The following is a 26136-nucleotide window of genomic DNA, read 5'->3' as shown; positions in this document are numbered from 1 at the left end:
GGGTGTGTTTTATGCCCCTTGGTTAATTTGGTTTCTTAAGCAGAATTATTTTCCAATAAAAATGATCAAATAGAAACAGACAAAATGATATATATATTTCTACAAAGAAGAATACTTAAAGTATACATTATGTATCATATGCATAAAGTATGAAATAATCTAATTTACAAATCTATTATCTTAAAAATTACAATTTGAATGTGTGTGTGATTAAAGATCCACTTTTGGCAAGTTTCAAGAGTAAATACATCAGTCTTAACTATAGTCACCATGTTGTACATTAGACACCCAGGAATTATCCTGGATAAATGAACCTTTGACCAACACCATCCCAGTTTCTACATACCTCAGTCCCTCATACTCATGATTCTACTCTTTGATTTTTATGAGTTTGACTTTTTAAGATTCCTCATGTCAGGGAAAAAGCAAAGTATTTTCTTCTGTGTTAGGTTTATTTCTCTTATCATATCTTCCAGTTTCATCCTTGCCATTACAGTGGTGGTTTTCCTTCCTTTTGTATCTATGTATTGTCTATATGCCTATACTACATTTCCTTTATCCATTCACCATCTACAGAGACTTGTGTTGATCCTATATTTTCTACTGCAAATATCAGCTCAATAACCATAATGAAATATTTATAGTAAAAACAACACTCGTGTATGATAGTATAATGAAGTTGATCTCTAGGAAATGAGTTCTAATTGAAACTACTGATTCTCAACCTTTTGGATGCTGTGAACCTTTAATACAGCTCCTCATGTTGTGGTGACCCCCAACTATAAAATTATTTTTGTTCCTACGATTATCTTTACTTGTGCTAGTGTTATGAATCGTAATGTAAATCATTAAGAATCATAGTGTAAGTATCTATATTTCCCATCGGTTTGGGGGTCATTACCCAGAGGTTGAGAATCACTGATCCAAGTTAATGCAGAAGTTGATAGGCATTTCTTCATAGAGGAAACGTATATCAATGCTAAATTCCTATAGAAAGATGGACGTGTGTCTAACCCTCAGTTCTGAAACTTAAGCTGGGGCTATAAGAGAGGATGGAAGAGAGGGTGTGAGAGGCATTCTAAAATGAGGACAGGGATGAAGCCTGGGAGTGGGACTATAAATGAAAGCTTTCAATATCAGATTACTTGCTTAGTGTATCACAACAGACTGCCGCCAACTACTGGCTTGAGATCATTGCAGCTTACATAAAGACAACTGTGATTCCGAAAGTTATTCACTCCCAAGTCAAAGAACCCAGGAAATGAACTCGTTATCTTGCACCAATTAGCAAAGAAAACATCTACAACTATAAAACAAAATGCCATAGAAGTTTTTAAAATGATTTCTATAAAATATACCACTAATGAGAAAAAATGTATTGGAGAATGTAATAATGGTAACGGTTTATTCTTTACTATTCTTAGCTTTAGTTTCAGGGCTAAATTAAGAAAGTTTTAAGAACTTTCGATCTTTTCCATTTTAGCTGATAATGATGTGAACCTGCTGTTGATTAAAACAGAGAATGAAGCAGAAACCAAAATAGTTTTGTAATAGTTCATTAAAACTATATGGCCAGAATTATATTTTACCAATCCTCTTAATCATTTGATCACACATCAGGTTAAAGGGCCACCTTAGGTACAGTGCTGTGAGAAGCATGAAAAGCAAGTTCAGCTTCCGCTGAGAGATGCCAGGGGCTGGAGCAGGCATGGGGGAGGCCAAACATGGATGTTCTTCCTCACCTGTGCCTTAGGTGCCAGGCATGGGCTGGGATAGGGTAGTTTGGGAACTTAAAGAAGACAGATTCCTCCAAAAAGATTTCTGACTGGATCTCAGTTCACCAGTACATGTGACCCTCATGTATCATCTCATGGTAGAGCCTCAGCAAATACAATTTCCATAAATTCTTGGAAATGTAGAATTGTTTGGAGAAAATCAAAATGGTGAGATAAAGGTTATGACCCCAGGATTTATGGTTTTAAGATTGTGGAGGTAATTCATATAAGCACTGTGTGTGTGTGTGTGTGTGTGTGTGTGTGTGTAACTTACAGTTTTCTTGTTCATTTTTATTGTTTTGCTTTGAATTTTATATTTTTTATTATTCTTGTTTATTATAACATCATTACACCACTTCACCCTTCCCTTTTCTCCCTCCAAACCTCCTCATATACTCCTTTTGCTTTTTTTCAAATTCATGGCCTGTTTTTTCATTAATTATTGCTACACAGATATTCTTACAATACACAAACACAACCTGCTCGGGCTATAGAATGGTACCTATGTTTGTTTTCAAGGCTAACTGTTTGGTATTGGATTATCAGTTGCTGTGCTCCTCCCTGGGGAAGACTTTCTCCTGTCCCCATCATTCCTCTGCTGCCTGAGTTCTTTGGATAGGATTAAGGCTTCCTGGGCTTTCCATTAGTATATCTGTTGTTTTTTGTTGTTTAGTTCATGTTTAGGCAACCTGTCAGTGAGACTTTATGAAGAGAGTGGTACAGTGTAGTCCATGCTGGCCAAGAGTCACAGAAATCCACCTGTCTTCCCACCCCCTAGTGCTAGGATTATAGGCCAACCTCAACTCTCTGTTGTAAGGTTTTCTTGGTCACCCAGGATTACGACTGACATGTATGTTAGTTTAATCGTGAATTCAAGGATGGCACTTGGGCTCAATAATGTGTAAAAGACCATTTGCTTCTAATTGTGCTGTGAGTTCTGATGGTCTACAAATTGTAATGAGCATTGTTGTTTACAAACACAGTTAGTTTCTTGAGCAGTCACATCCCTGTTGTTAATTTATTTTATCAGACCCAGTAAGTCTGTCTTGGCTTTATTCTAAGCTTTTGATATGCAGTGGGTCAGAAAATCAATTAGGATTACAGAAAGCCCAAGGCTCACTTAGGAGTAACCACCACAGATTTCCTGACTTGAATTTGCACTCCTAAGAGCTCTAGTTTCTTCTTAGTGTTTGGTTAAATTCTGGAAACCAAGGTTATTTATAAGAGAGTGCTATATAGTCGAATTCTTAGATGTATTTAGTGACTAAGATACATTTTTCATCTCTAGTAAACATTAAATTAGAACTGTGCATATAGAAATAAATTAAAAGCAGCTGTTATTATAAATGAGTATTCTGTGATCCAACTAAAACATGTAATATTTGTAGGGCCTCATGGTATATTCTGAGGGTATGGTGTGGGTAGAGGGTTCAAGCCATCCAAGCAGACTGACAATAATGCCTATCTCTTCAGTTGAAACAAGGACAATAATTTCAATACCATGTTTCTGTAGAAACGGCTCAGCAGTAAGAGTGCATGCAACTCTCCCAGAGGACCTGATTCTGTTCCTATGACCAGGTCAGGTGGCTCAGCACCACCTGTAACTATAGCTCCAGAGGCCTGAAGACTTCCTCTTAGTTACATGTCTCATGGCTACAAAACCTGCCTGTCACTGTTGAATTACGTGGTTGTCTTTTCAGTTATTTCAATCTTGCCTCACTCTCTTAGAATTCGTTGTTACACCCGTATGAATTTGTAATTGTTTTATTTTCTTAAATAACTTGACACTGCATTATACAATTGGCTTTTCTACATATGTATATACATGAAAATTTCATTTTGATTATTACTCTAAAGCCACTTAGTTTATTTTATAGTTGTTTATATAGCATATCCTTGAGCTTTCAGCTTACTTGTATTTCTGTAATGTCTATCTATAGAAGAGAGGTTATAGTTGTATCTTTATAAGTTCTCGATAACCACTTTGCTTTTAATTTGTTTAATTCTTTTGTATTTGACATTGTTATTAATGTGATTGCATAAGTGTGATGGATAGCTTTGTCAATGTGACATAATATCAAATCATCTGAGAAGTGTCTAAATGAAGATTTGTCTAGGGCACGTTGACTTGCAGCATTTCTGTTGGGAAATAGCTTGATGATGTTAAGAACATTTCTACTGTGGGTGGTACCATTCCCTAGCAGGGAATTCTGAACACTATAATGGTGATCACAGGGAGCAAGTAACAGTATGCATGAACTTCATTCTCTCTGTGCTCTTAATTATGGACGTCACTAGCTGCTTCAAGTTCCTACTGCTTCGGCTTCTCCCTAATGATGAGCCATCACCTGGAATTGTGAAACTAAAAAAAATCCTTTCTCCCCTATGCAACTTTACTCAGGGTGTTTTATCAAAGGAATATGTACTTGTGACATTTTTAACATTATATATGTTGTATAGATTTTTGAGTTTTTCCTTCCTATTTCCCTGAATTAAGTTGATATTTTCTAACATCTAATTCCATAGTTATTCCCCTTAATTTGTATGTGTTCTTAGTAGTTTCTCTAAGGCTTAAAATAAATAACATATCGAACCCATTTCTGATATATATTAACAATTTCCACCAAATAGAGGAATTGTATTTCTAAATAGAGCTTGTCAGTATCATCTCTCCTCTTTAATGCTACCATTTTACATAGACCGCAAGTATAAAGCATACCACAATCCTAATAATGCAATGTAGCTACTTTCAAACATTTTATTATTTTAAACAAGCTATGAAAACAAGAGAACTGTGCATATTTATAAATATAAAATATCTACCTTGTTAAATTTCAAACCAAGGACAAACATTGAGGTGCCTATTTAACATATCAAAGCATGGCTGCCAGGTTCTCCCAACATCCCCCAGTACCTAACAATTATAGGGTATGGCTTGTGTAGCCTGCCCTCTACCCTGAACTTTCCAGCCCAGGGGCTGGGCTGCCCTTTCCCCAGAGGCTCTTCCCTATATAATTTATTTGCTTACCCTCCACCTCTTGGGCCTTTGGCCTTTGGCTGCTGCACATGGCTCCCTTTCTTCCTTCTCTTTTCCCTTCCCCCTCTCTTCCACATGGCCCATGTCTGCCTTGTCATGGTCTACTCTGGACTCTCTCAGATGTCCCTGCCTCTGACTATGCCCTCTCACATATCTACAATTGTGGTGAGGAGCGCAGGGCCCTTTTGTTCAGTCCAGCCCGGCTAGCTTATACCCGAAATAACCACACAGAAATTGTATTAATTAAATTACTGCCTGGCCCATTATTTCTAGCCTCTTATTGGCTAACTCTCCCATATTAGTTTAACCCATATCTCATAATCTGTATATCACCACCAGGTCATGGCTTATCGGGAAACATTCTAACCAGATTCTATCTCAGGCAGGAGAATCTTGGTGTCTGCCACACTTCCCTTCTTCCCAGCATTCTGTTCTGCCTTCCCCGCCTATCTAAGTCTGCCCTTTCAAAAGGCCAAAGCAGTTTCTTTATTCAACCAATGAAAGCAATACAAATACAGAAGGACCTCCTACACCATTTCCCCTTTTTCTGTTTAAACAAAAAAAGAAAGGCTTTCACTTTAACATAGTAAAATTACATATAACGAAAAAAAAAAACCACCATACAATAAACTTTCCCCTCTACTGTAGGGAGGAACAGTCATTCCCTTTCCTATCTTAGAGTTTTTATTGCTATGAAGCAAGGCAACTCTTATAAAGAAAACACTTAATTGGGGTGGCTTGCTTACAGTTTCAGAGGTTCAATCTAGTATCATCATGACAGGGAGTATGGTGGCATGCAGGCAGACTTGGTGCTGGAGTTGAGAGTAATACATCTTGCAGAAAACACGAAATCAACTGACTCACTGGGCAATATTAAAGCTCACTCCCACAGTAACCCACTTCCTGCAAAAAGGCCAGACCCACTCCACCAAAGCTACAGCTCCTAACAGTGCCACTCCCTATGAGATTAGGCAAGCCATTTACATTCGAATTACTACATCTTTTCCTTCCTATTTATTTTTTCATTCACACTTTTACACCCATAAAACAACAGCAGCATTAAATAAAATCCATTTTAGAGAAGAATCTGGCTGTGCACGATGAGGACTGGGTGCAGAACCTGAGCAAGTGTTAGCATCAGAGCTTTCCTCCTGGTGACAAAGTTCCATAGATTTCAGTGTTGCAGACCATGGTTCTTTTTCTTCTTAACAGCAGCACTAGAAAGGCCTCAACCCTCTCCTTTGCTAAGACAATTATGGAAGCTTGCAAATAATTACAGAAAGGGAGATAAATATAAAGAAAGAGGATCTGGGAATTTGTAAAAGTTCGATACATGAAAGGGAAATAAGGAAAGAGAAAGCAGACACATCCAGGGTTACTGAATAGCATGAGGTGACTTGATCTGCAGGGCTGTGATCAAGGAAAAGTGGTGGGGGAGACTTAATGTGCCTTCAGTATTTAGAGCTATTTTAAAATGATGATCTTTGATTCCACTTTGCTGGCTCTCTACCCCACCTGGGAGACACTCAGGTCTCTCCTTGTCATGTAAAGTCTGTCTTTTTTCTCTGGTTTTCATCAGTTTGCTACGAAGGGAAGCAAGAATGAAACACGGGGTGGGCCCAAGTATGACAATAGGGAAAGTCCTTTGAGTTGCAAGACCAAGAGCCTCCTCCTTCTCATCTGTATAATAACAAGCAAAATAACCCTCCATAATTGCAGGAAATACTATTATTAATCTTTATTTATTTATTTATTTATTTATTTATTTATTTATTTGCTTGATGTCGCCTCAAATAATGAATGCCCAGAATAGTACTAAAGTCACTGAAAGAGTTTGGAGAATAGCTGAACATATCAGAATCATGTTGTTGTTTGTTTAAAAAGAAAAGCACTTCTATTCCTTTATCTCTCAATATAATATATTTTTAATTAGGCCCTAAGACCAGCAGGGATAAAGTACTTCTATTTCCTCCACACTTAGATTAAATTCTCTCAAATTATCTCATTGATCAAATGAAGCCAACAAGAGGATAAAGATCACAGGAAACAAAAGAGCCAGTGAGAAAACATTCAGAGGCACCACTATCTATTCTTGAGTGAGTCAATGAAATCCGTGTGTTTAATTCTGCGGTGGAGCAAGACCCCTACGATGTGAAAATGACAACCACACAGACCCAAAGACTGTTAAGCGATCTGGCTTGTCCTTGTTCCTCAACAGCATCACCCTGGGTAGAGCAGACAGTATCTCAGGTGTTCTCCTTCTCTGCAAAATGAAGATGACAACTAAACCTCTGACTTCTCCCTGGGTTTTTGTGATATACAAATAAAAGAGTACATAAGAAACAATTTTGTACAAGCCACTGGGATTCAAGCAGTGATCCACCCTTTCCACCCCCTTCCCCCTTTCTTTCTTTCTAATGGCAAAGGGATATATAATTAAGAAATCCACAATAAGTTCAGCCTTTTTCATCCATTTATACATAACCCGAGTTCAATTCTGCTAGCAAGATTAATATTTTACCTTTTGTCTTTTGCTAGCACTTATGAGACTTTTGTAGATAGGTTAATAAGTTGAGAAATAGTAGAAAGGCATTGAAGAGAATAAAAAAAATCATTAGAAGCGTTAATTAAATTAATGGCTTTGGCCCAACATGATTTATTAGCCTTTGTAAAATTCGTGATTAGTGTTTTATTATTATGATGCAGGCATGTGTTCATGCATCAAACATAAATATAATTTTAGTGTTTGCCTCAAATACAATGTATTAAGTGTGACACTAGGGAACTTATGATTTAAAATTAGATTTTGTGGACCTTTGAATTGTTACCTTTCTGGAGAACTGAGCTGTACTAAGGAAACAGCTGCTGCTGTCCTCGTTCCCCTCAACCTATTGCTAAGAAAAGTGAGTTCAGAGAGGCAGCATCACATCAGAGCCTTTGGGTTCAGTACCATCAAACAATTGACTCAGTCAGGCAATAAAAAATAATTCTCAAAAAATGTTCACCTTTTAGTTCCAAGTTCTGCTCCGAGCATGCAGTGTAGGAAACAGATGTTATATTCTCTCTTGTGTTGGTTGCCTGCTGGAAATAAACATCAAATATGTAGGTCAAGGGAGTCCTGCATTTTAATGGACAATGAGTGAGAAAGTACAGACAAATCCTATATAGAAGAAAATAATAAAAATGAACACAACAGGAATTTGAGTAAACTAAGACTGGAGTAGAACCAACGTGAAGCTTTTAAAACCAGGTTTCCGCGGCTGGGGAAGCCCTTTCTGTGACTGTGTGTTTAGGGATTGGTTATGTTAGCGTGTGTGCCTGTCTACCAGCTTGACATACGACAACTTTGGAAAAAGAAAACACTCTAAGAGGGCATAAGAAAAAAAGAGATTATAGTCCAAAAAGGGAAAAAAAAAACAAAAACAAAAAGGAAGCTAAAGGAGAGACGCTGCTTAATTGATCAGATTGCAAGTGCATTTTGTGGGTGACTGTGACCTCTGGTGTTAATCTAGGGGAATTCCAGCACTTGCTTGCCTTAATGGAAGGAAGGGGGAAGAAATCTAACTGTGAAAGCTTCTCAGTGGAGACCACAGGTCTCTGCTTTAAGCACCCCCTCTTCTTCCTCCCCTGCTCCTTTCTCTCTCACTTGCAGGTGTGAGTGTCAATCACCATCCACATCAAAAGTACTGTCTGTCTGCATTAGTGGCTTCACTTTGCTCCTGTAGAGCAGTGTCTCAACCTTCGTAATGCTGTGTGTGGGCCTTTAATACAGTTATAGAGACCCCCCAACCATACAGTTATTTTTGTTGCTACTTCATAACTGTTATTTTGCTATTGCTATGAATCATAATGTAAATATCTGTGTTTTCCAATGATCTTTGGGAGTCGGGACATACAAGCTAAGCACCACTGCTATAAGGAAAAGGTTCCCACGAAGTCAGAGTAACTGTATTTTTAGCATCAGCATGCGAACTTTGAAAGGTTGCCTACCAGAGGAACGCTGATAACAAGGATGTCTTAATCGACACCTGTCGTGACTTATAGCAATTGTCAGAGGGGTTCGGCCATCTAAAGATGGGACAGCTCTTGCGTTTCTAAGTCCACGGTTTCACCAGGACTTCCGGTCTGTTTCAGGCACAGGCAAGTACTAGCAAGGGATCATTAACTGTGATCAGCTTACTCTAATGGAAGTGTCCCATTGGCCTGTTCTCCATCTCTCTACGCACAATGACTTTGACGTTACTATTTTACGAGCTCTTATATTCACCATGCCGAAGTAGGTCAATCTGAGTTTTGGTGTTCCTGAGGTTCCTCATTTTTTTTTTAATTTGCACATCTTCTTTGAGAAAAGTGAGGACTCCATGTCTCAGTAACCCACTCCAAACCAATGTCTACACTCACACATGGGAAGGGGGGTAAAGGAGGGAAAGAGAAAGCACAGGTTCAATATTGTTTACCCTTTTGTTTCTGAAGCCCTTGAGAAGCTTTCAGTGTGGTCTTTGAGAAAGTCAGCTTATGCTGAACACAGAAGGATGCACCTTTTGTTTTCCTGATGACATTTTAGTAAGTCTAGAACCTTATAATTTAAAACGAGTAACAGCTATTGTGCTAGTTGGGGAGATGTCTATGAAATCTTTTCTAAATTTACGAGGAGGCCATGAACATATTATTTTTTGATATACTTCTTTGAAGTATTTAGAGATAAAGACTAGTCAAATGTTTCAATCAGTCATCAACAAAGAGCAATGAAAAAGAAGCCTGTACAATTTGTTGCAAAGTGCACTAATACATATTGGGTGGATTTGAAGGGTGAACAAATGGAAGCTTTCACTTTAAATTCAACGTACTTCTGTGTATGTCACCATATCTAGCTTCAGACCCCTTCTGTATGTGAGGATGGCTTTGAACTCTGTTCCTCCTGCCTCCATCTCCCAGGTGTAGGGTTTCAGGCATGCACAACCACACCCTTCTTTCACTGGAATTATTTTCTGTAGTGCATATGTGCACTACCAGCTGCCCTCAAAATTCAACAAATCTCTTCATTCTAAACACTATTCGTTTCCCACTTTGAAGCTATAAAACAAAAAAAATCACACTGGATAATAAGATTAATGCCTTTGATTTTTCAGCCACTAAAATTCAATCCTTAACCAAAATTATTAAGAAATTCAATCCCCAATTATTCATGATCTCCTGTCAAGGATTATAGCTCTAAATGCAATTCTGTCCCTTTTCCTTCTCATTCTATTTGCTTGTGTGCACGAAAATTCTCAACTGCTTAGCACACTTGCAAAGAATATCCAGAAATAAATTATTCACTCAATGGCACCGAGCACAAACACACACACTTTCAAGCCGATACCTGGTAAGCAACTTTAGGGCAGCTGCTGAGTAGAATGTCAAGAAACTGGATCCAGCTGAGAATTCCAATTACCTAATGAGAGCGATCCGCTTTCGCTTTAATGTCTTGATCTAATCTGTTAGCAATCTCCACCATAAAAACTATTGAAATCACAATTTAAAATTGAAATATCTTATTGGCCAATTTCATCTTTTTTTTTTCCTTTAGGAAGACAGGAATTTAAATTCACAAAGAAACACAAATGATAGCCTTAATGACGGAGTATTAATCAAGAGCCCTCAAAAAGACCTCCTGCCGTTTTGTTTGTGTATAGCTCAATAAGGACACACCATGGCAAAATGCAAAGTGCAACTTTACTGGTTTATTAGAGAGTATAATTATTCATTACATCTAAGTCTAGTGAAACTCCATGTCCAAGGGCAGCGATTGTTCAGTCGAATCACCACGATGTCATTAATTGGCAGTTAGATGGCTACTGGCATCAATCAACGTTCATCAGGCCCCTTCGCCCAGTCGCTGCAGTCTGGCCACGACAAGGAAGATGCTTGGCGTCTGCGCATTAGTGACCCGCCTTTGCTTTGTGTCTGTACTGCAGGTCTGGAGGAAGAGAAAAACCAGAGAAGCTGGCGGTCTGCGGTGGCTGAGCAGCCCCCAGACCCTGGAACAAGGCTCGTCTGCAGCACCAAGGTAGTCCTCGGACCTACCCACTCAGGCTGCTGGACTGCCTGAGCGCCCGAGCCCCGGACCCGGCGGCCAGGGGCGCTAGCCCCTCATGTTCCGGAGAACGCGCAAATGTGAGCTGGCGCTAGTGGGGAAAGCCCTCCGCCCCCGCCAGGGGGACCCGGGAAACCCGAGCGGGCTCCTCCCCGGACGCCGGGGATCCCCTCCTTCGGCCCCGCCCCCTCCTCCCCCTGCCCGGGCGTCGCGAGGTTAACCCTACCCGCGCCGCAATGCTCTCCTCTAAGAGAGACAGCGCCGCCAGTCCCGAATCTGGGACTCTGTGAGCTAGCGGACAGGGACAGATCCCTGCTAGGGGTTGGATATGATCCCTCAGAGGCCAAGTCAGGCTTCCGGCGCTGGCTTTCTCCCAACGCTGATGCATTCGCATAGGCAGTCGCCAAACTTTTTTTATTTTTTTACCCCGTACCCAAAGCCTTGCCCCCGCAGTTACTTGGCCAGCAGCCTGCAGCTCACTCTAGGCAGGACGATGGGGGAGAGGAAGTAGGGCTAGCAGGTGCTGTCTTGCAGCCCTACAAGGCGAGAGGGCAGGAGAGTGGCTCGGGTTTCGCACCGTACTGGCGCCTGCCCCATGACCAGAGTGGCCAGGCGTACTGCAGTGCCCCAGGCAGGTCATTCGGGCTAACGTGTCCCGCACCAGTCGGGGGGCCGTGAAAGTAGAGAGGCATCGCTCTCTCTCCCACCTCTGCAGCCAGCTGCTATGCGTGGGGGAGCTCAGTCTTCCCAGCCATGGTCTCGGACGCACGCGATCCGCAGGTGGAATCCCTGCCCTCGAGTGTCCTTACCCCAGCCGGAGCTGGCCTGTGCCCCCCGGGGTTTTCATTCTGCAGATTCCCCTCCCAACCACTCTCTCACACACACACGGTCCCCTAAGCCGCGCGCGCCGCAAACTCAGTCTCGGTCCCCGCAGGTGATGTCATGCCCATTGTTTTGGTGCGCCCAACCAATCGGACTCGCCGCCTGGATTCTACCGGAGCCGGCATGGGCCCTTCCTCGCACCAGCAGCAGGAGTCCCCGCTCCCGACCATAACGCATTGCGCAGGGTGCACCACCGCCTGGTCTCCCTGCAGCTTTAACAGCCCTGACATGGAAACCCCATTGCAGTTCCAGCACGGCTTCTTCCCAGAGCAGCCGCCGCCACCGCCGCGCTCCTCACACCTGCATTGCCAGCAGCAGCAACAGAGCCAGGACAAGCCGTGCGCGCCCTTCGCGCCCCTCCCGCACCCTCACCACCACCCGCACCTCGCACACCAGCAGCCGGGCAGCGGTGGCAGCAGCCCATGCCTCCGGTGCAACAGCTGCGCCTCCTCCGGTGCCCCAGCGGCGGGGGCGGGGGCGGGGGATAACCTGTCCCTGCTGCTCCGCACCTCCTCGCCCGGCGGCGCCTTCCGGACCCGCACCTCTTCTCCGCTGTCGGGCTCTTCGTGCTGCTGCTGCTGCTCGTCGCGCCGGGGCAGTCAGCTCAATGTGAGCGAGCTGACGCCGTCCAGCCATGCCAGTGCGCTCCGGCAGCAGTACGCGCAGCAGCCCGCGTCCGCCTCCCAGTACCACCAGTGCCACAGCCTGCAGCCCGCCGCCAGCCCCACAGGCAGCCTGGGCAGCCTGGGCTCCGGGCCCCCGCTCTCGCACCACCACCACCACCACCCGCACCCGGCGCACCACCAGCATCACCAACCCCAGGCGCGCCGCGAGAGCAACCCCTTCACCGAAATAGCCATGAGCAGCTGCAGGTACAACGGGGGCGTCATGCGTCCCCTCAGCAACTTGAGCTCGTCCCGCCGGAACCTGCACGAGATGGACTCCGAGGCTCAGCCCCTGCAGCCCCCCGCGTCCGTCGTAGGAGGAGGCGGTGGTGCGTCCTCCCCGTCTGCTGCCGCCGCCGCCTCTTCCTCAGCCCCGGAGATCGTGGTGTCTAAGCCGGAGCATAACAATTCCAACAACCTGGCGCTCTACGGAACTGGCGGCGGAGGCAGCACCGGAGGCGGCGGTGGCGGCGGCAGCGGGCATGGCAGCAGCAGCGGTACCAAGTCCAGCAAAAAGAAGAACCAGAACATCGGCTACAAGCTGGGCCACCGGCGCGCCCTGTTTGAGAAGCGCAAGCGGCTCAGCGACTATGCGCTCATCTTCGGCATGTTCGGCATCGTGGTCATGGTCATCGAGACCGAGCTGTCGTGGGGCGCCTACGACAAGGTACGGGCTTTAGCCCCCGAGTACCCTCCCGGAGTGGGAGCCAGGTGGTAGGGATGGGCGCCGTCGGGAAACCCCTGCCTACAGGGTCGCAAGTGTCCCCGGTAACATCAGAGTGCCCATCGGAGCAGCAGAAGCAGCTAGGACGCACAGCCATAGTCTGCTGGGCAACCCGGAGAGGAAAGTTCTCCGGGTGCTGAGAGTCCACCGCATCCAGGCTTGTTAATAAGTGGCTCCTGGAGTCCGTAGGGAAAGCACGCGTGCTCCTCTATGGGTGCTCAAGTTTCGGAGGCACCTTTCAACCTAAAGCGCTTAAACTCCGGAGAAACTTCTCTATCCTTTAGCGAGTCAGGTGCCTTGTTTTAGTCCTTGGTGGTGCCGACCCCACAGCCAAGCTCTGAGCTTTCCCTTGTTCCTGGCTCCTCTCACTTGGCTTTGAGGCCAGATTATCTGCATCTCAGAGCCAAGGCTGATTGCCCCCCACCCGCGTCCCCTACCTTGAGTTCAGGTCCACGTGCTCGGAGCTGACTCCTATGGCCTGGAAGGTGGTTGAAAAGTGCTTCTCTCTTAAAGTGTTCCATCTAACTGTGTTGCAGGCGTCGCTGTATTCATTAGCTCTGAAATGCCTTATCAGTCTCTCCACGATCATCCTGCTCGGTCTGATCATCGTGTACCACGCCAGGGAAATACAGGTAACACAGGCTCCGATGTTTTTTGAATGACCCAAAGCAATGCAGACAGAGTAGGGGGAAGGAAAACAGGACAGCAGGGGCCATTTCCAAGCCGCTGTGACCTTGCTTGAGGTACAAGAAGACACACACTGTGTTATGTCAGGACCTGCCGTGCAGAAAGTTAAAAAAAAAAAAAAAAAAAACATCAACACAGCATATAAACAGGCAGACCTTTCTGAGAGGTATTTGGTAGTCTTAAGATTTCCCTCAACTTCTTTAGGTGGATCCACTTCCATCAGTTACATGTTTTTTTTAAAGGAGCGATGCACACTATCCAGAATCTGGGTAGCAAGGTGTCCTTTCTTGATACACCTTTTCTTAAGGAGAACGTCCTTAGCGGAGTCCGTGACCCTAGGTATTGCCTATAATTCTAACATAAGAAAATAAGTTCACGGTATTGCTAGGCCACACCAACGTGAGAAAAGCACTGTCCCTTCTCTTTAGCACATTTTCCAGTGTCTTATTTAGTTCATTAAGTGTGTATAGCTACTAATTTAGTTCACTGGTTACAATCGTTACATGTTAACTATCACTTCATGGCCCTCATGAGCTCTTGTGCAAGAATACATTTGTTTTGGTATGTTCAGTTTGGCATCACCCACTTAAAAAAAAAAAGTCTCGGTTGTTTTCTCTAGCCTACAGTCAACACACACAAGCAAGTATTAAAATTCAGGGCTTTAAATAACTACAGAATTAAAAAAAACTAGATTGATATTTTCAAGCTTAGAATTTCTAAGAGTACTGTTGAGCTATCATTAGTTATTGGTAGTACTATGAAACCTACAGATGTAGGATGCCTTAGAAAATAAAATATTGTATGCATTTTTAGGCGGTTTATGATCAGTTTAAGTTAAACTATCTTCAAATTAGTAATTACTAAATTCACAGTAAAGATAGAAGAATTTGATCTTTTTGTTTGTTTGATTATGGTTTTTGGTTTTTCAAGACAGGGTTTCTCTCTGTAACCCTGGAACTCACTTTGTAGACCAGGATGATCTCGAACTCACAGAGATCTACCTATCTCTGCCTCCCTAGTGCTTGGATCAAAGGTCTGTGCCAACATGCCTGGCTGAAGAATTCAATCTTAATGACTGTCCAAATGAAATAAAGATAAAGCTAACTCCAAGAGAGGAGGAAAAATGACTTCATTTTGCTTCCTTGTTTGTTAAAACTTTGACAGGTGTGTTTTTGAAGGGGTATGTTTAGAGCATGAGGGTAAAAAAGCGAGTATTTGGAGTGCGTAGTGATAGACTAAGGTGCATGGGGTTGAATTTTAATATTAGGACAGTTTACAGAATCATCTTTAGTGCAGTCCGCATGACGGTGAGATTTTGAGATTCTTCCAAAAAGTCTTTCGTGGTACTCTGCAACACTTTAAGCCTGAGTCATTTTGACTTGAAGAATGGAAGATAAGAAATGATTCTTTGATTTAGTTTACACAGAGTGACAGTCAGAGGAAGTGAGTATCCTTGCCAGATCTGGAGGTAAGAGGCCCAAGTTGGAAGCAGGTGCTGTCTTCTCGGCTTCTTCTGGCCTTCTTCCTGATGAGCCTCCCTGCTGCTAGCCCAGAGTCCTGCAATACAGATGGGCTTAACCTGTGTTTCCCCTCCGAACAGACACCTTTGGTGTATGAATATGGCTAAGCTTAAAATGCTGCTTGGAGATTTTCTTCTAGATTTTTAAGAACTAAATGACTTAGAATATTTTGTGTGGAGAACAGCTTGGTTTTGTTTAATCCATGCTGAGAGACCTTGCCAATCAATTACGGTTTTTATTACTCTTTAGATTTCCTAGTGTTGATTCTTCTGCCCCAAAGCACACATCTAAACAAGCATTCATGGGGTGAGAGTGGAGGGCCACTTGTATTCTCCTGAGGAACAAAATGTCTTCTTAAAAACATGAACTGAAAAGGAATTATAGAGAGATTTTTGACCTCACTCAGAAATAAGAGAAGCTGCCCAGTATTAAATATGTGTCCTAGAATTTTGATATAGTGTAAGAATTCCAGAAATGCATAGACACTGATTATTTTATGCTTGAAACATTGCCCTCATTGGTTAATTTGTATATTTAACTGTGTTGACTAGACAGTTCAGCATAAGTGAGGAAAGCTGGGACACAGCTTGGTCCTCTGGAGAATACACGCAGTGGACTTATTTACTGTTCAGAACACAAACATCACAAAATGTTAGGTTGTAAAGTTGGGCTTATGATCTGTGTGCCGCTCTTAAGTCTGCCATGTGTACTACAAGGTAGAGACTTAGGTAATAATACTAAGTTATTTTGGACACAGCTTTTACAAAACGTCATTATTTTATAAAGAGGATTTTTCTCTTTTAATAGTCTCATATACAATGCTTCCCTAATGTATATATGGGTGAGAGGGCTGGCTCAGCAGGCAAGAGCACATATTGCTCTTGGAGACAACTGATTTGGGTGCCCAGTTCTCACATCTCGTGGCACACAGCTGCCTGTAGCTTCAGCTCCAAGGGAGTCCAGGGCCTCAGGTCTCCTCTGGTCCCTGCACATACCCACACACAGACACATAATTTAAATACACCGTAATTTTTAAAGTTCTTAAAATTTTAACAAAATGGAAAGTAATAAATATATGTGGAAACTCTGAGCTGGAGGTCAAGAAGAACCAGAAAAAGTAGGAAGCATCTCATTTATCCAAAGAACTTAATACTTTGCCCTGAAGCTCAGAGAAACTGAGTGTGTGATTATGACCATCATGGAAAATTAGTAGCTCTGCCCTCCTTTTAATGTTATTTCTCTCACTATGGGAAGTGTATTTCTTTCATGTAGCTTTTTTAGGCTAATGGACACTTCAGAGCTTATTATAAAGAATACCAAATATTTTGACTTATCTCTGAGATAAGGTGGCAAGTACAGGGGCTGTGTTGTCATTCGGGGGCCTGTCCTTGAATGTAAGATATCATCAAAAATGACAGCTTTTGTTTCTTCCTTTTGACAAATTAGTATGGTGATTTGATAGTGACAGCCAGCCAGGGTGAGTTTCTGGTGCGTGGTGTGTTTTTCCACGGCACTGAGGAAAAGCATTTTAGCTGATGTCCTAACCGTCTGTCCACGAGAATCCCTTAATCAAGCCTGTGGAGGCCCTGACATTTTCACGGAGAACCTTGGAAAGCAAGACTCAGTGTGACCTTTGATAAAATGTTTATACACGATGTGGCAACATAAAATGGTTCAGGTGACTCATTGGTAGAAGTGCTCGGATTAAAATAGTGTGGTGGGGAGGCTTTAGAGCAGAACACAGCGTGGTACAAGTCAGCTTTGGGGTCCTTTTTCAGTACCACAGACAGCTCAATGCAAGGGCTACATATATAGTTCATTTTCCTAATTGCTTTCTCTCCTCACAACCACAAATGAAATCACCCCCGCCTTTTTTTAATTTGTCAGAATGCTTATATAGAGTCGAACAGACTGGGGGAAGGTCTGGCTAAGCAGATATTGGGTTTTTCCAAATTCCTGTTTGTCTTTGCTTTCTGCAGCAATCAGCAAATCCAGGAAAGAAATGCAGGAATAACGTGAATATATAAATAAACAAACTTTAATACATGCCTGTGGAATCACCACCTTTTGACAAACCCAAGTGACTATAAGGATTGTTGTTAATTCAATTTGAAATTTGTTGTGATGCTGGCTGAAATAGCTTTCTACCTCCTGCCTCAAGGTTAAAGAGCAAGAAAATCAGAATCATGATTTCTGGAGCCATTTCATTTTGTCCTCACCCCTGCAGTAGAGCTGGAGATAATTTTTTTTTGACAGAGTAAATATAAATGAAAGTCTTATCCTTAAGAAAGTTTGAATTTAGAGTTCACAGCGGCTTTATTATAAAAATGAGTTGTTTAGTATGTTTAGACTTACCAAAACAAGAGTGAAAAGAGAGAAAGGAAGCCCCTTGGAGTGCTAAATGGTCTTTCTGGTTCTTATGGGATTCAGAGGACTGGCAGGACCTATACTTTAAATTGGAAAGTATTTTCCTTTGGTAATGTAGTTATGTGATAAATAGCACTGGGGAAACATTTAGTTTTCTTTGGATCATTTAGGAAGGAATGTCTCTGCATTTCTTTCAAACTTGGATTTCAGAGATTGATTATGTAGCTCTATACAAATTGAAATTAAGATTTCTCGTCACTTGTGAAGCCCGGCCCCACAGAGGGTTAGCTGAGGATGGGCTCTTAGTGACCTGCCTGTCTCCTGGACAGTGGGGGAGGCTTGCCTTCTCTTTAGCTGGTCGGCTCTTTTCTCCTTGTAGAAGACTCTGGAGAGACACTGACTTTCACACTTCTACAGGGAGCATGTGGATCCTCCCAGACTATGCCCAAAATATCGCATATAGTTTTGTGTTGTTTTACAAAGTAGCAAATCCAAGTGGCAAACATAATTCCGACAGCACAGCTACCTTCTAGGCATAGTCTGTTTCTCAGAGGTGTCTTATGCATTCTTTTGGAATTTCAAAGTCAAATATTTTGATATCTGTATACAAAAATAACTTCCTTTCATCCTTAATTCATTTTGGAGGTGTTTCCCATCGGTCCTAGTGACCTAGCTCGTTCTCCTCTTGCAGCTGGGTCTTATCCTATTTTATGATGTGCTGTGGATTGCTTTGTCAGCCCTGTGATGAGCACTAATGAATAATTTGGAGTTTTATAATTATTTCTAAAATATATTATATACTATGTACATAGTCAAAATAATAATAGCATATCTACATTTTTCTTTTATATATTTAACATGTATGTATATACATGAGAATGATATATTCCAGCAGTAATATTGCTGACTCAGCGATAGGGCCAGAGGTGTAACTCAGCATTGACGAGACCCTATGTTTGAGCCTTGTCACCAAAAACCCCTTTGATAGACCAGTGTTTCTGTTCCTGCTTGCTTGAATGTTATTCTTTCACAACAAGCTTAATCCTGGGTGTTATAAGAGATACTTTTATCATTTATTTCTTTCCTAGGTCTAAAATGCTTATAATCTTCTTGAAGAATATTTATAGATAAAATATTTAGGGCATCACAGGCTTATTTGCATCCATTTTTGCTATATCCGGCAGCCACTATAATGTCTAGTATCCCTGCAATTGAGTAACCACTGTAAAGATGTGCTCGGGAATGAATGCTTTGAAAATTCGTATGGTTTGACTTTAAAAAGTTTGAAAGAGGCTAGAGAAGGCAAAAGAGGCTGAAAGGGTAGAAATCATCGTAGATTGGCCTTAGGTTCTGTTGTGTGTGTGAAGTAGATGGAAGATGTAGCCACAGGGAGACTTTCGGTGGCTCCACAGTTGCTGGGGCCCGAGGCTGACCTGCTCTGTTATGGAAGTGATTAGCAAGCCCAGGGCCCGATTCTATACTGCCTACACTCTCCCCATCAGTAGCAATGATGTTCTGAAGCCTTTTGACTATGTGTATACTGTAGTAACGGAACCACTCAGGACGAATTTTCTCCACCCGCCGGTGTAAAGATCTCTGCATTATTAATGCACGTGACATTGAGTCAAGTGGTCCGGGTGTGTTTACAGGGCAGCGTCACAAATGAATGGAGAGTAGCTTCAGGTTTACCCCTAGTGGCTTTGCCTGACCTTCTGTCTCATCTCTGGACCACTCTGTGTGTAGCTCGAAGGAAGAGGCTCCGAGGACTGTCATTGTCCCCGTCCATACTTGGAAACCTGCATTGATTTAATGTGGGGGAAATCACGCTGCTTTTAGAGAGGATATCTTCTTGTTAGGGGATAATATATTATTAGTTACTTTGCAATATATTTCAACCCAAACTTCCTTAAGAATTCTGTTCATAAAACAAGAAGGACTGACCTTAGTCACATTTATTCCGGTATCATACCCAGCATGAGAACGTCCTTCATGTCATCTTGATAAAAGTATTTAGCCAGTTGCTGTGTGACCATTCTTCCTGGAAGGTTGTCTGTTCCATCATTAAGCAACAGTTTAAAAGTTTGGAAGTGGTTTGGGAAGAATTTCTTCATGTTAAAAGTGAAGTCTGGCTTTATTCAGTCCTTGATCAATATTTTGAAGTTTTCCAGTCAGGCACAGTAGTACACATCTGTTTTACCAGCACTCAGGACACAGCCAGGATAATTATTGTTGAATTCAAGGTCATCCTGGATCATATAGTGATTTTAAAGTTACTTTGAAATACAGAGAAAACTCCTGTCTCAAAATATAAAAGCAAAACAACAACAACTTAAAACAACAGTAATAAAAATTTGAGCTTTTCAAATACAATGGTAAATAATGTAGAAAGGTTCATTTATCTGACCTAAAGATCTAGTGAGAAAGGGATAAAAATAGAAAAAATAAATAAATCCTTGGAAGTCTGATAAATATCATGATGAGAATAAAAAGGACCGAGACAGAAAACTGGGGATGAAAGACAGAGGGATGTGTGGGCACTCTCAAGGAAGTAGTATTTAAACTGAGACACAGAAGAAAAGAAGTAGCTAATATCAACAGAGCCAGTGGTAGCAGCCTGGGCAAAGCCCTGTGACTAGGTGGCCTTTACTGTGCTAAGCAAATCAGTGTAACCCAAGCCGCGATGGAATGGTACCAAACACGTTTGAGAAGATGCAGAGACCTGCTGTGGAACCCTCCCCAGGCCACGGTGAGGGTTTTCAGTACAGTTGTCAAGTCACTGAAGTGTTTAAAGTAGAGTCGACTCGTGTTCTAACTTAGTGTTCCAGAAGGGTTATTTTATTTTACACTGAGGGAATTACACTGACCTGGAGACTGCATAGCAGGTTTGGCAAGCTGCACCCTAGAAAGAAATGATGTTCACTGGCCTTGGGTAGTAGTAGTAGTAGGGATGAGATGTGAGATCATTCCAGATCCATATTGAAAGTAGAATAAACTCAGATTCAAAAATCTGAGGCAAGGTCAACCCTGGATGCAGAGATCAGTTCTGGGGCTCTGTCTAGAGAAGTTGAGCTCATGGTGTGGAAAAAGGAAGATTTGCTAGGCCTGGTGGTGCATTCTTGGGACCTCCGATGCTGAGGCAGGAGGATTACAAGTTTGAGTCCTGCCTATTTTACATGCAGAGTTGGAGCTCAGCCTGGGCAACGTAGCAATACCCTGTGTCAAAAATATCTGAATATACCAGTAATGTAGCTCAGGAATAGAGTGATTGCTTGCCTGGAATCCACAAAACCTTGAGGTCATATCCCAGTACTGAGAAAAAAAAAAAAAAAAAGAGATTCACATTGAAGGATAGGATGTGGAATCAATATAATGTTGTTGAAACTGTACTGATTTTATATACACATAATTCTCATATATGAAGTTTGGAAGGAAGTTCTGTACTGGGAATTAACTTTAGGCATCATCAACATAGACTATTTAAGCTCACAGGAATTGATGAAATCACTGAGAGGCAAGAGTAAGATGAGAGGGCTGCAGATATTTCTGACATCTGGAGGTTGAGTAAAGGAGGAACTAGAAAAAAGGGGGGGGGAGAGAAAGAGAAGGAACTGCCTTTGAGGTGGGAGAGGGCGAGATGGGGGTGTGAGAAGAAAAACACTCTGCACCATCCTGAATTGCTCAGGTCCGTTAATTGGGGAGCAGACGAGCTTTTTAGATTCGGCAAGTTGAAGGTCATTGCTGACCTTGCTGTGCTGTTGCAGTGGAGTGATGAAGACTGCGAACTGTAATTTCCCGTGTAGCAGAATAAATTGATTCTTTCACATTTAAACATTGCTCAGGTCCCCTTAAGTGGCCTCACAGTTAACCAGCCCTGGCTTTGTTCTTCAAATATTCCGCGTCAGGCTTTGAATGCCCCTCTTCACATTCGGCTGGATGGACTCCAATTTGGCCAATTTTTTTTTTCTGTAAATGAGGTCAGAAATGACCCAATGTAGCCAGTCAGGATCACACACACACACACACACACACACACACACACACAAAAGTCCCACATTCTATCAGCTGTCACTGATCTCAAATGGCCATGCTTCCCAGAAACTGTCGCCAAACGACACTTACAAGATCATTATTGGATGAAACGATTGACTTCATATTTTCAGGTGCTGTTCAGTAGTGTGTTGATTTCATGGCAACGGCTCTGCTCGTTAGTATTGTTCGAGTCGAAATTCTGGTGTTTATGTGACACACATTTTCCTCAGGTTTGGAGAGGCCTGCCTGTGGATGCCGTGTGGAGTGTGCCTGGCTACAGTGTCCACACTGGGGCTGTGTTCTGCTGCAGCAATGGGTCCGAATCAGTGGTTCTTAGTGAGACCGCATGCCTGCCACGACACACGTCCCTCCGCTTTCCTAGTTATAGGATGGCAGGAAGTTTTAAGTGGGTTCCTTTGGAAACCATGCCCGCAGCATGAGAGAGCCAGGGCCAAGGCCCAGAATCAGGTCCCATTTTGTTGCTTACCGCACACTTGGCCATCAGTGATGTTTTCTTCAGCCTTTAAAGTAAAAACCACCCTGGGTGTTTTGACTATTAATCAATCCCAATCTCTCTATGTTTGCTATAATAATATCACAAGGACCCGTCCTTTTGCTGAAAAGCCACATTTTAAGGGAACTGCAGTGTCACAATTGCCCAGCCTATTAACAATATCCTAGGACACAAGGTGATGTGTTTCTCATTGTAAGCATTAGCCTGATCTATGCCTTTTTTTTTTTTTTTTAACAATTTTTGCCTTTTGTCCCTCCAGGCTATAAAATTAATAACTACTCATGGTAGAAAATTGTAAAACATAGGAAAACATAAAAAGGGCTACAAACTAGCAGTACCACCCTCCAGAGGTAATGATTTTTCCTGTTAGTCTGGGCTCGTATGGAGTAGATGGGTATGCATTTGCTGTGCAGCTCTATAAAGGAAGCTCTTTTGATTATCCTTTCTTGCTATTTCTCTGCTATTGTGTGTGCTCAGTAGCCGTGTTTTGCCCCCCCCCCATTCCCCCATCACATGGCTGTGATCATTGCAATTCTTTTTCTCACTTTTTTGGATCCTTAAAAAATATTAAAAGTATTTTTTTTAATAAAGTTTTTCCAATCCCTTGAAGATAAATTACTCAGGGTATCTCTGGTGATTTCCCAAAGATCAACTACCAAGAGAGCAGTTATCCCATTAGAGGGTCCCGTTAAAGGGTGCAGTTGTTCCATTAGAGAGTCCCATTAAAGGGTGCAGTTTCAAACAGTTTGTAAACTTGACCAACTCTTAAAGGTTCCTGCCACACCTCTTCTTCCTGGAAGTACTTAGCAATGACTTCTTTAGGTGCCAATGTGGCATGCTCTGCGCTCAGGCCCAGAATTCCAGCAACGTCTTTGACTATTGCGCTGTGTACATTTGGGGAAGTGTTTCTCTGTAACTTAGAGATTGTTTATTCCTTCATAGCCTTGGCTTTTATTACGAGTGGACAGTTTAGGGGAAGGCTATCCCTATTTTATCATTAAACTTTAACATAGAAATAGTGTGAAAGCATTATTTGAAGTTAAGTCAAGCCCTCCCTCCCCCTCCAAAATCTATAATTTCTGAAATCTTTCTTAATCAGCTTGCCTACTGAACAGAGCCATCTAACTCTCTTTCTGAGTTGTTTACTGTTCCTGCGACACAGTCTCCTGGCTTTGTGTCCTGCCTCAGGAGCCAGCCAGGCTGGATTCCCTCCAGGTTCTATCACTAATTAGCTGGGTGACCTTGCACAAGTTACTGAGTTTCTCCCAGGTTGAGCTTCCTTGTCCGCGAAATGGAGATAGTGGTGTAGCTGCCCCACTGGACTGTGAGGACTTCATCTGTTACAGTGGGTTTCAGGCCGATTCTGACTGCGAGGGAATCCTCTGTCAGAGGAAGAAAGCAAGCGTGCCTTTTGAGGTTGGGGTTTCCTGTCAGCGAATGAGTGGGGCTAACGGTTCTGACCCAGCCCTGGCTTGGCTTCCCCTTGGAAGAGGAACTCTTTCTGCCCCGAGTTAACTCCTTCAGGCCGCACAGCTGGCTCTGTCTTCCTCACCACTAATGAGGACCCTAGTGACTTAAAAGAGTTAAGCAGGCACTCTGAAAAGTAAGCATGGGGAATACTTTGGATAATGGAAAATTCTGGCATTAAACCCGTGCTGCAAGGAGAGAGGTAGAAAACAGCCCTAGGCAGACTTGTAAGCTTCTTTGGAGATTGGAAGTACCTGGGTGTGTAAATCTCTGTGGGTCCTCAGGTTATTTAAACGAAGAGTGCCCCCATCCCTGCAGACGTGACTCCTAGTGAGAGATTTATATCGTGTGTCACCAGGCCTAAGGAGTGTGCACAGAGAACAGTGGTCTGAAAGAATTGGGAGAAAGTTTTTTTTTTTTTTTTTTTTTTTTTTTTTTTTTTTTGCGAAACATGACCGATGATACCTCAAAATGTCCCCTCTTCAGGGATTGGTTTACTTTTAACCAGGGAGCATGATTCACTGGGAACAGTCACCAGCTGAGTGTCTGTTACGCCAGACTCTGGTTTTGAGCAATGCGTTTTTGTTGGTTTAGTTTTGAACTTTGATTTTTAATTCATGGTACACACTGGGGCATAAACTTTGAAAAAAATTGAACTTCAACATGTAGAGAAGTTCTCACAGTGAAATTTATGCACCAGAAATTTCTCCTTTTTCTGATTTTTGTTTTTGTGTGTTTTTTGTTGTTGTTTTATTTTTTATTTTTTCCTTTTCTATTTTTTATTGCTTTATAAATAATACCATTGAAAATTTCCACCTCCTCCCCTCCTCCCATTTCCCTCTCACTCCCCCACCCAGTTTTTGTGGGTTTTTTGTTTTGTTTTGTTTATTCGGGACAGGGTTTCTCTATAGCTTTGGAGCCTGTCCTGGATCTAGCTCTTGTAGACCAGGCTAGCCTTGAACTCACAGAGTTCATCTATCTCTGCCTCCCGAGTGCTGGTTATTAAGGCATGTGCCACAACCACCTGGCATTTTTACATAAGCATTTATCTATAATGACTGTCTTCTGACAAAATGAGATTGTTTTGAAATAATTTGCCTACTTGAATATGGGTATAGGGCTTTGATTGTTTAGTTACTCTAGGTATTCGTCATCTCTCAGGAGGTTTTCATGCTCCAATGCCTCCTAAACATTTGCAAATTACTTTTGTCACGAGAATACTGAACTTTTATAAGACAGTGTTCTTATTACGGGTTTAACCTTGAATTGCAATGCTTTCATTAAATTTCTAACTATTTCTATAAAGTTAAATACTACATTAATACTAATTTTTAAGCTATTAATTTTTTTTTTTACTGAATAGTTAGGGGGACTTTCATCCAAGGATTGGATTTATGTTTTACGGCCACAGAATATTTAAATCACTGAAAAAATAACTATTAGCCTATTGCTGGCTAGTTTTTCATTGTCAACTTGACGTACCTGGTAAGAGTGCCCTTCAAATGAAGAATTGCCTATGTCAGATTTGCTTGTGGCCATGTCTGAGGCCCATTTTCTTGATTGCTATTTGATATAGGAGGACGCAGTCCACTGTGGAAAGTATCATTCCTAAGCAGGTGGTCCTGGGCTGTATATGAAAACTCATCGAACATGAACCAGGGACTAAGTCAGTAAAGAGTACTGCTCCACCTTCTTGGGTTCCTGCTTCGACTGCCCTTGCTGTTGCCTGAAAGTATAAGCTGAAATAAAGCCTTTCTTCCCCTAGTTGCTTTTGATTACAGTGTTTATCCCAGCCACAAGAAAGCAAGCCGGAAGAGCCTATTATTGTAGAGAATGTATGCATATCAAGTAAAATATAAAACTGACGGACATGGGATTTGTGATAGTTATCTTATGTTTTCCAGTATCTGGTGCTGCCTTATATCTGCTCAGGCAAAGCTCACACTGGGAAATTTAATCTATGTGGAACTAGCTTCACAGTTTTGACACCAGAATTATATTGCTTTGCAATAATTTAGAAGCTTGCAACAGGTAACTTTTCATATGGGAAATGAATCCCATACTTGGATCAAGTTCTCATATTACGGAGCAAAACCTGTTGTGTTTCAGGTAACCATCTGAAAGAAAATACATATACACACATGCAGACATGTATGTACTCACATATACGTATATGTTCACACACATATGTTCTACATTGCTTAAACTTGAACTGACAGCTTACACCTGTTGGTAACACTGTGACGTTTAATGCTGTGAAAATATTTTGAATTAAGTATTCATTTTTGTCTTATTGGTATTTTAGTCAAGCACTTAACTATTTTCAGCAATATCAAAGGGGATATTTAATGAATATGTATTTGAGCTGGCTACCAAGATTTAAGCAGTAAGTG

General features: G+C 42.2%; 1 protein-coding gene and 2 long non-coding RNA genes across 7 annotated transcripts in view; 1 reads left to right on the top strand and 2 right to left on the bottom strand.

The window, feature by feature from the left end:
* Nucleotides 1-14725, bottom strand: part of LOC126505985 (uncharacterized) — a 57397-nt gene extending 42672 nt beyond the window's left edge. For 2 of the 4 annotated variants that reach the window (XR_007593050.1, XR_007593051.1), the window contains exons 1-3: nt 14002-14725; nt 13597-13896; nt 7818-7893 (exon numbers count right to left, since the gene is read on the bottom strand). This is a non-coding gene — a long non-coding RNA (uncharacterized lncRNA). Of the gene's footprint in view, nt 1-6587; nt 7115-7817; nt 7894-13596; nt 13897-14001 lie in introns of those variants that run through there. The other 2 variants (XR_007593048.1, XR_007593049.1) reach the window with 2 other exon arrangements.
* Nucleotides 10516-11737, bottom strand: LOC126505984 (uncharacterized). Its single transcript, XR_007593047.1, has 2 exons — nt 11596-11737; nt 10516-10771 (listed from the first exon to the last, which is right to left on the bottom strand). It is a non-coding gene; the product is annotated as an uncharacterized lncRNA (long non-coding RNA).
* Kcnn2 (potassium calcium-activated channel subfamily N member 2) overlaps nt 10932-26136 on the top strand; it is a 128772-nt gene continuing 113567 nt past the window's right edge. The window contains exons 1-3 of one of the 2 annotated variants that reach the window (XM_050149230.1): nt 10932-10968; nt 11823-13102; nt 13696-13791. In XM_050149230.1, coding sequence (XP_050005187.1) covers nt 10947-10968; nt 11823-13102; nt 13696-13791 — 1398 coding nt within the window. In that variant the 5' untranslated portion in view covers nt 10932-10946. Of the gene's footprint in view, nt 10969-11817; nt 13103-13695; nt 13792-26136 lie in introns of those variants that run through there. The other variant, XM_050149231.1, reaches the window with a different exon arrangement.

Source organism: Alexandromys fortis, unplaced genomic scaffold (genome assembly GCF_014885135.2).
Source record: "Alexandromys fortis isolate MF-2015 unplaced genomic scaffold, M_Fortis_MF-2015_v1.1 scaffold_60, whole genome shotgun sequence".
NCBI classification, from domain to species: domain Eukaryota; kingdom Metazoa; phylum Chordata; class Mammalia; order Rodentia; family Cricetidae; genus Alexandromys; species Alexandromys fortis.
This window is presented reverse-complemented; position numbering and strand designations above follow the sequence as displayed.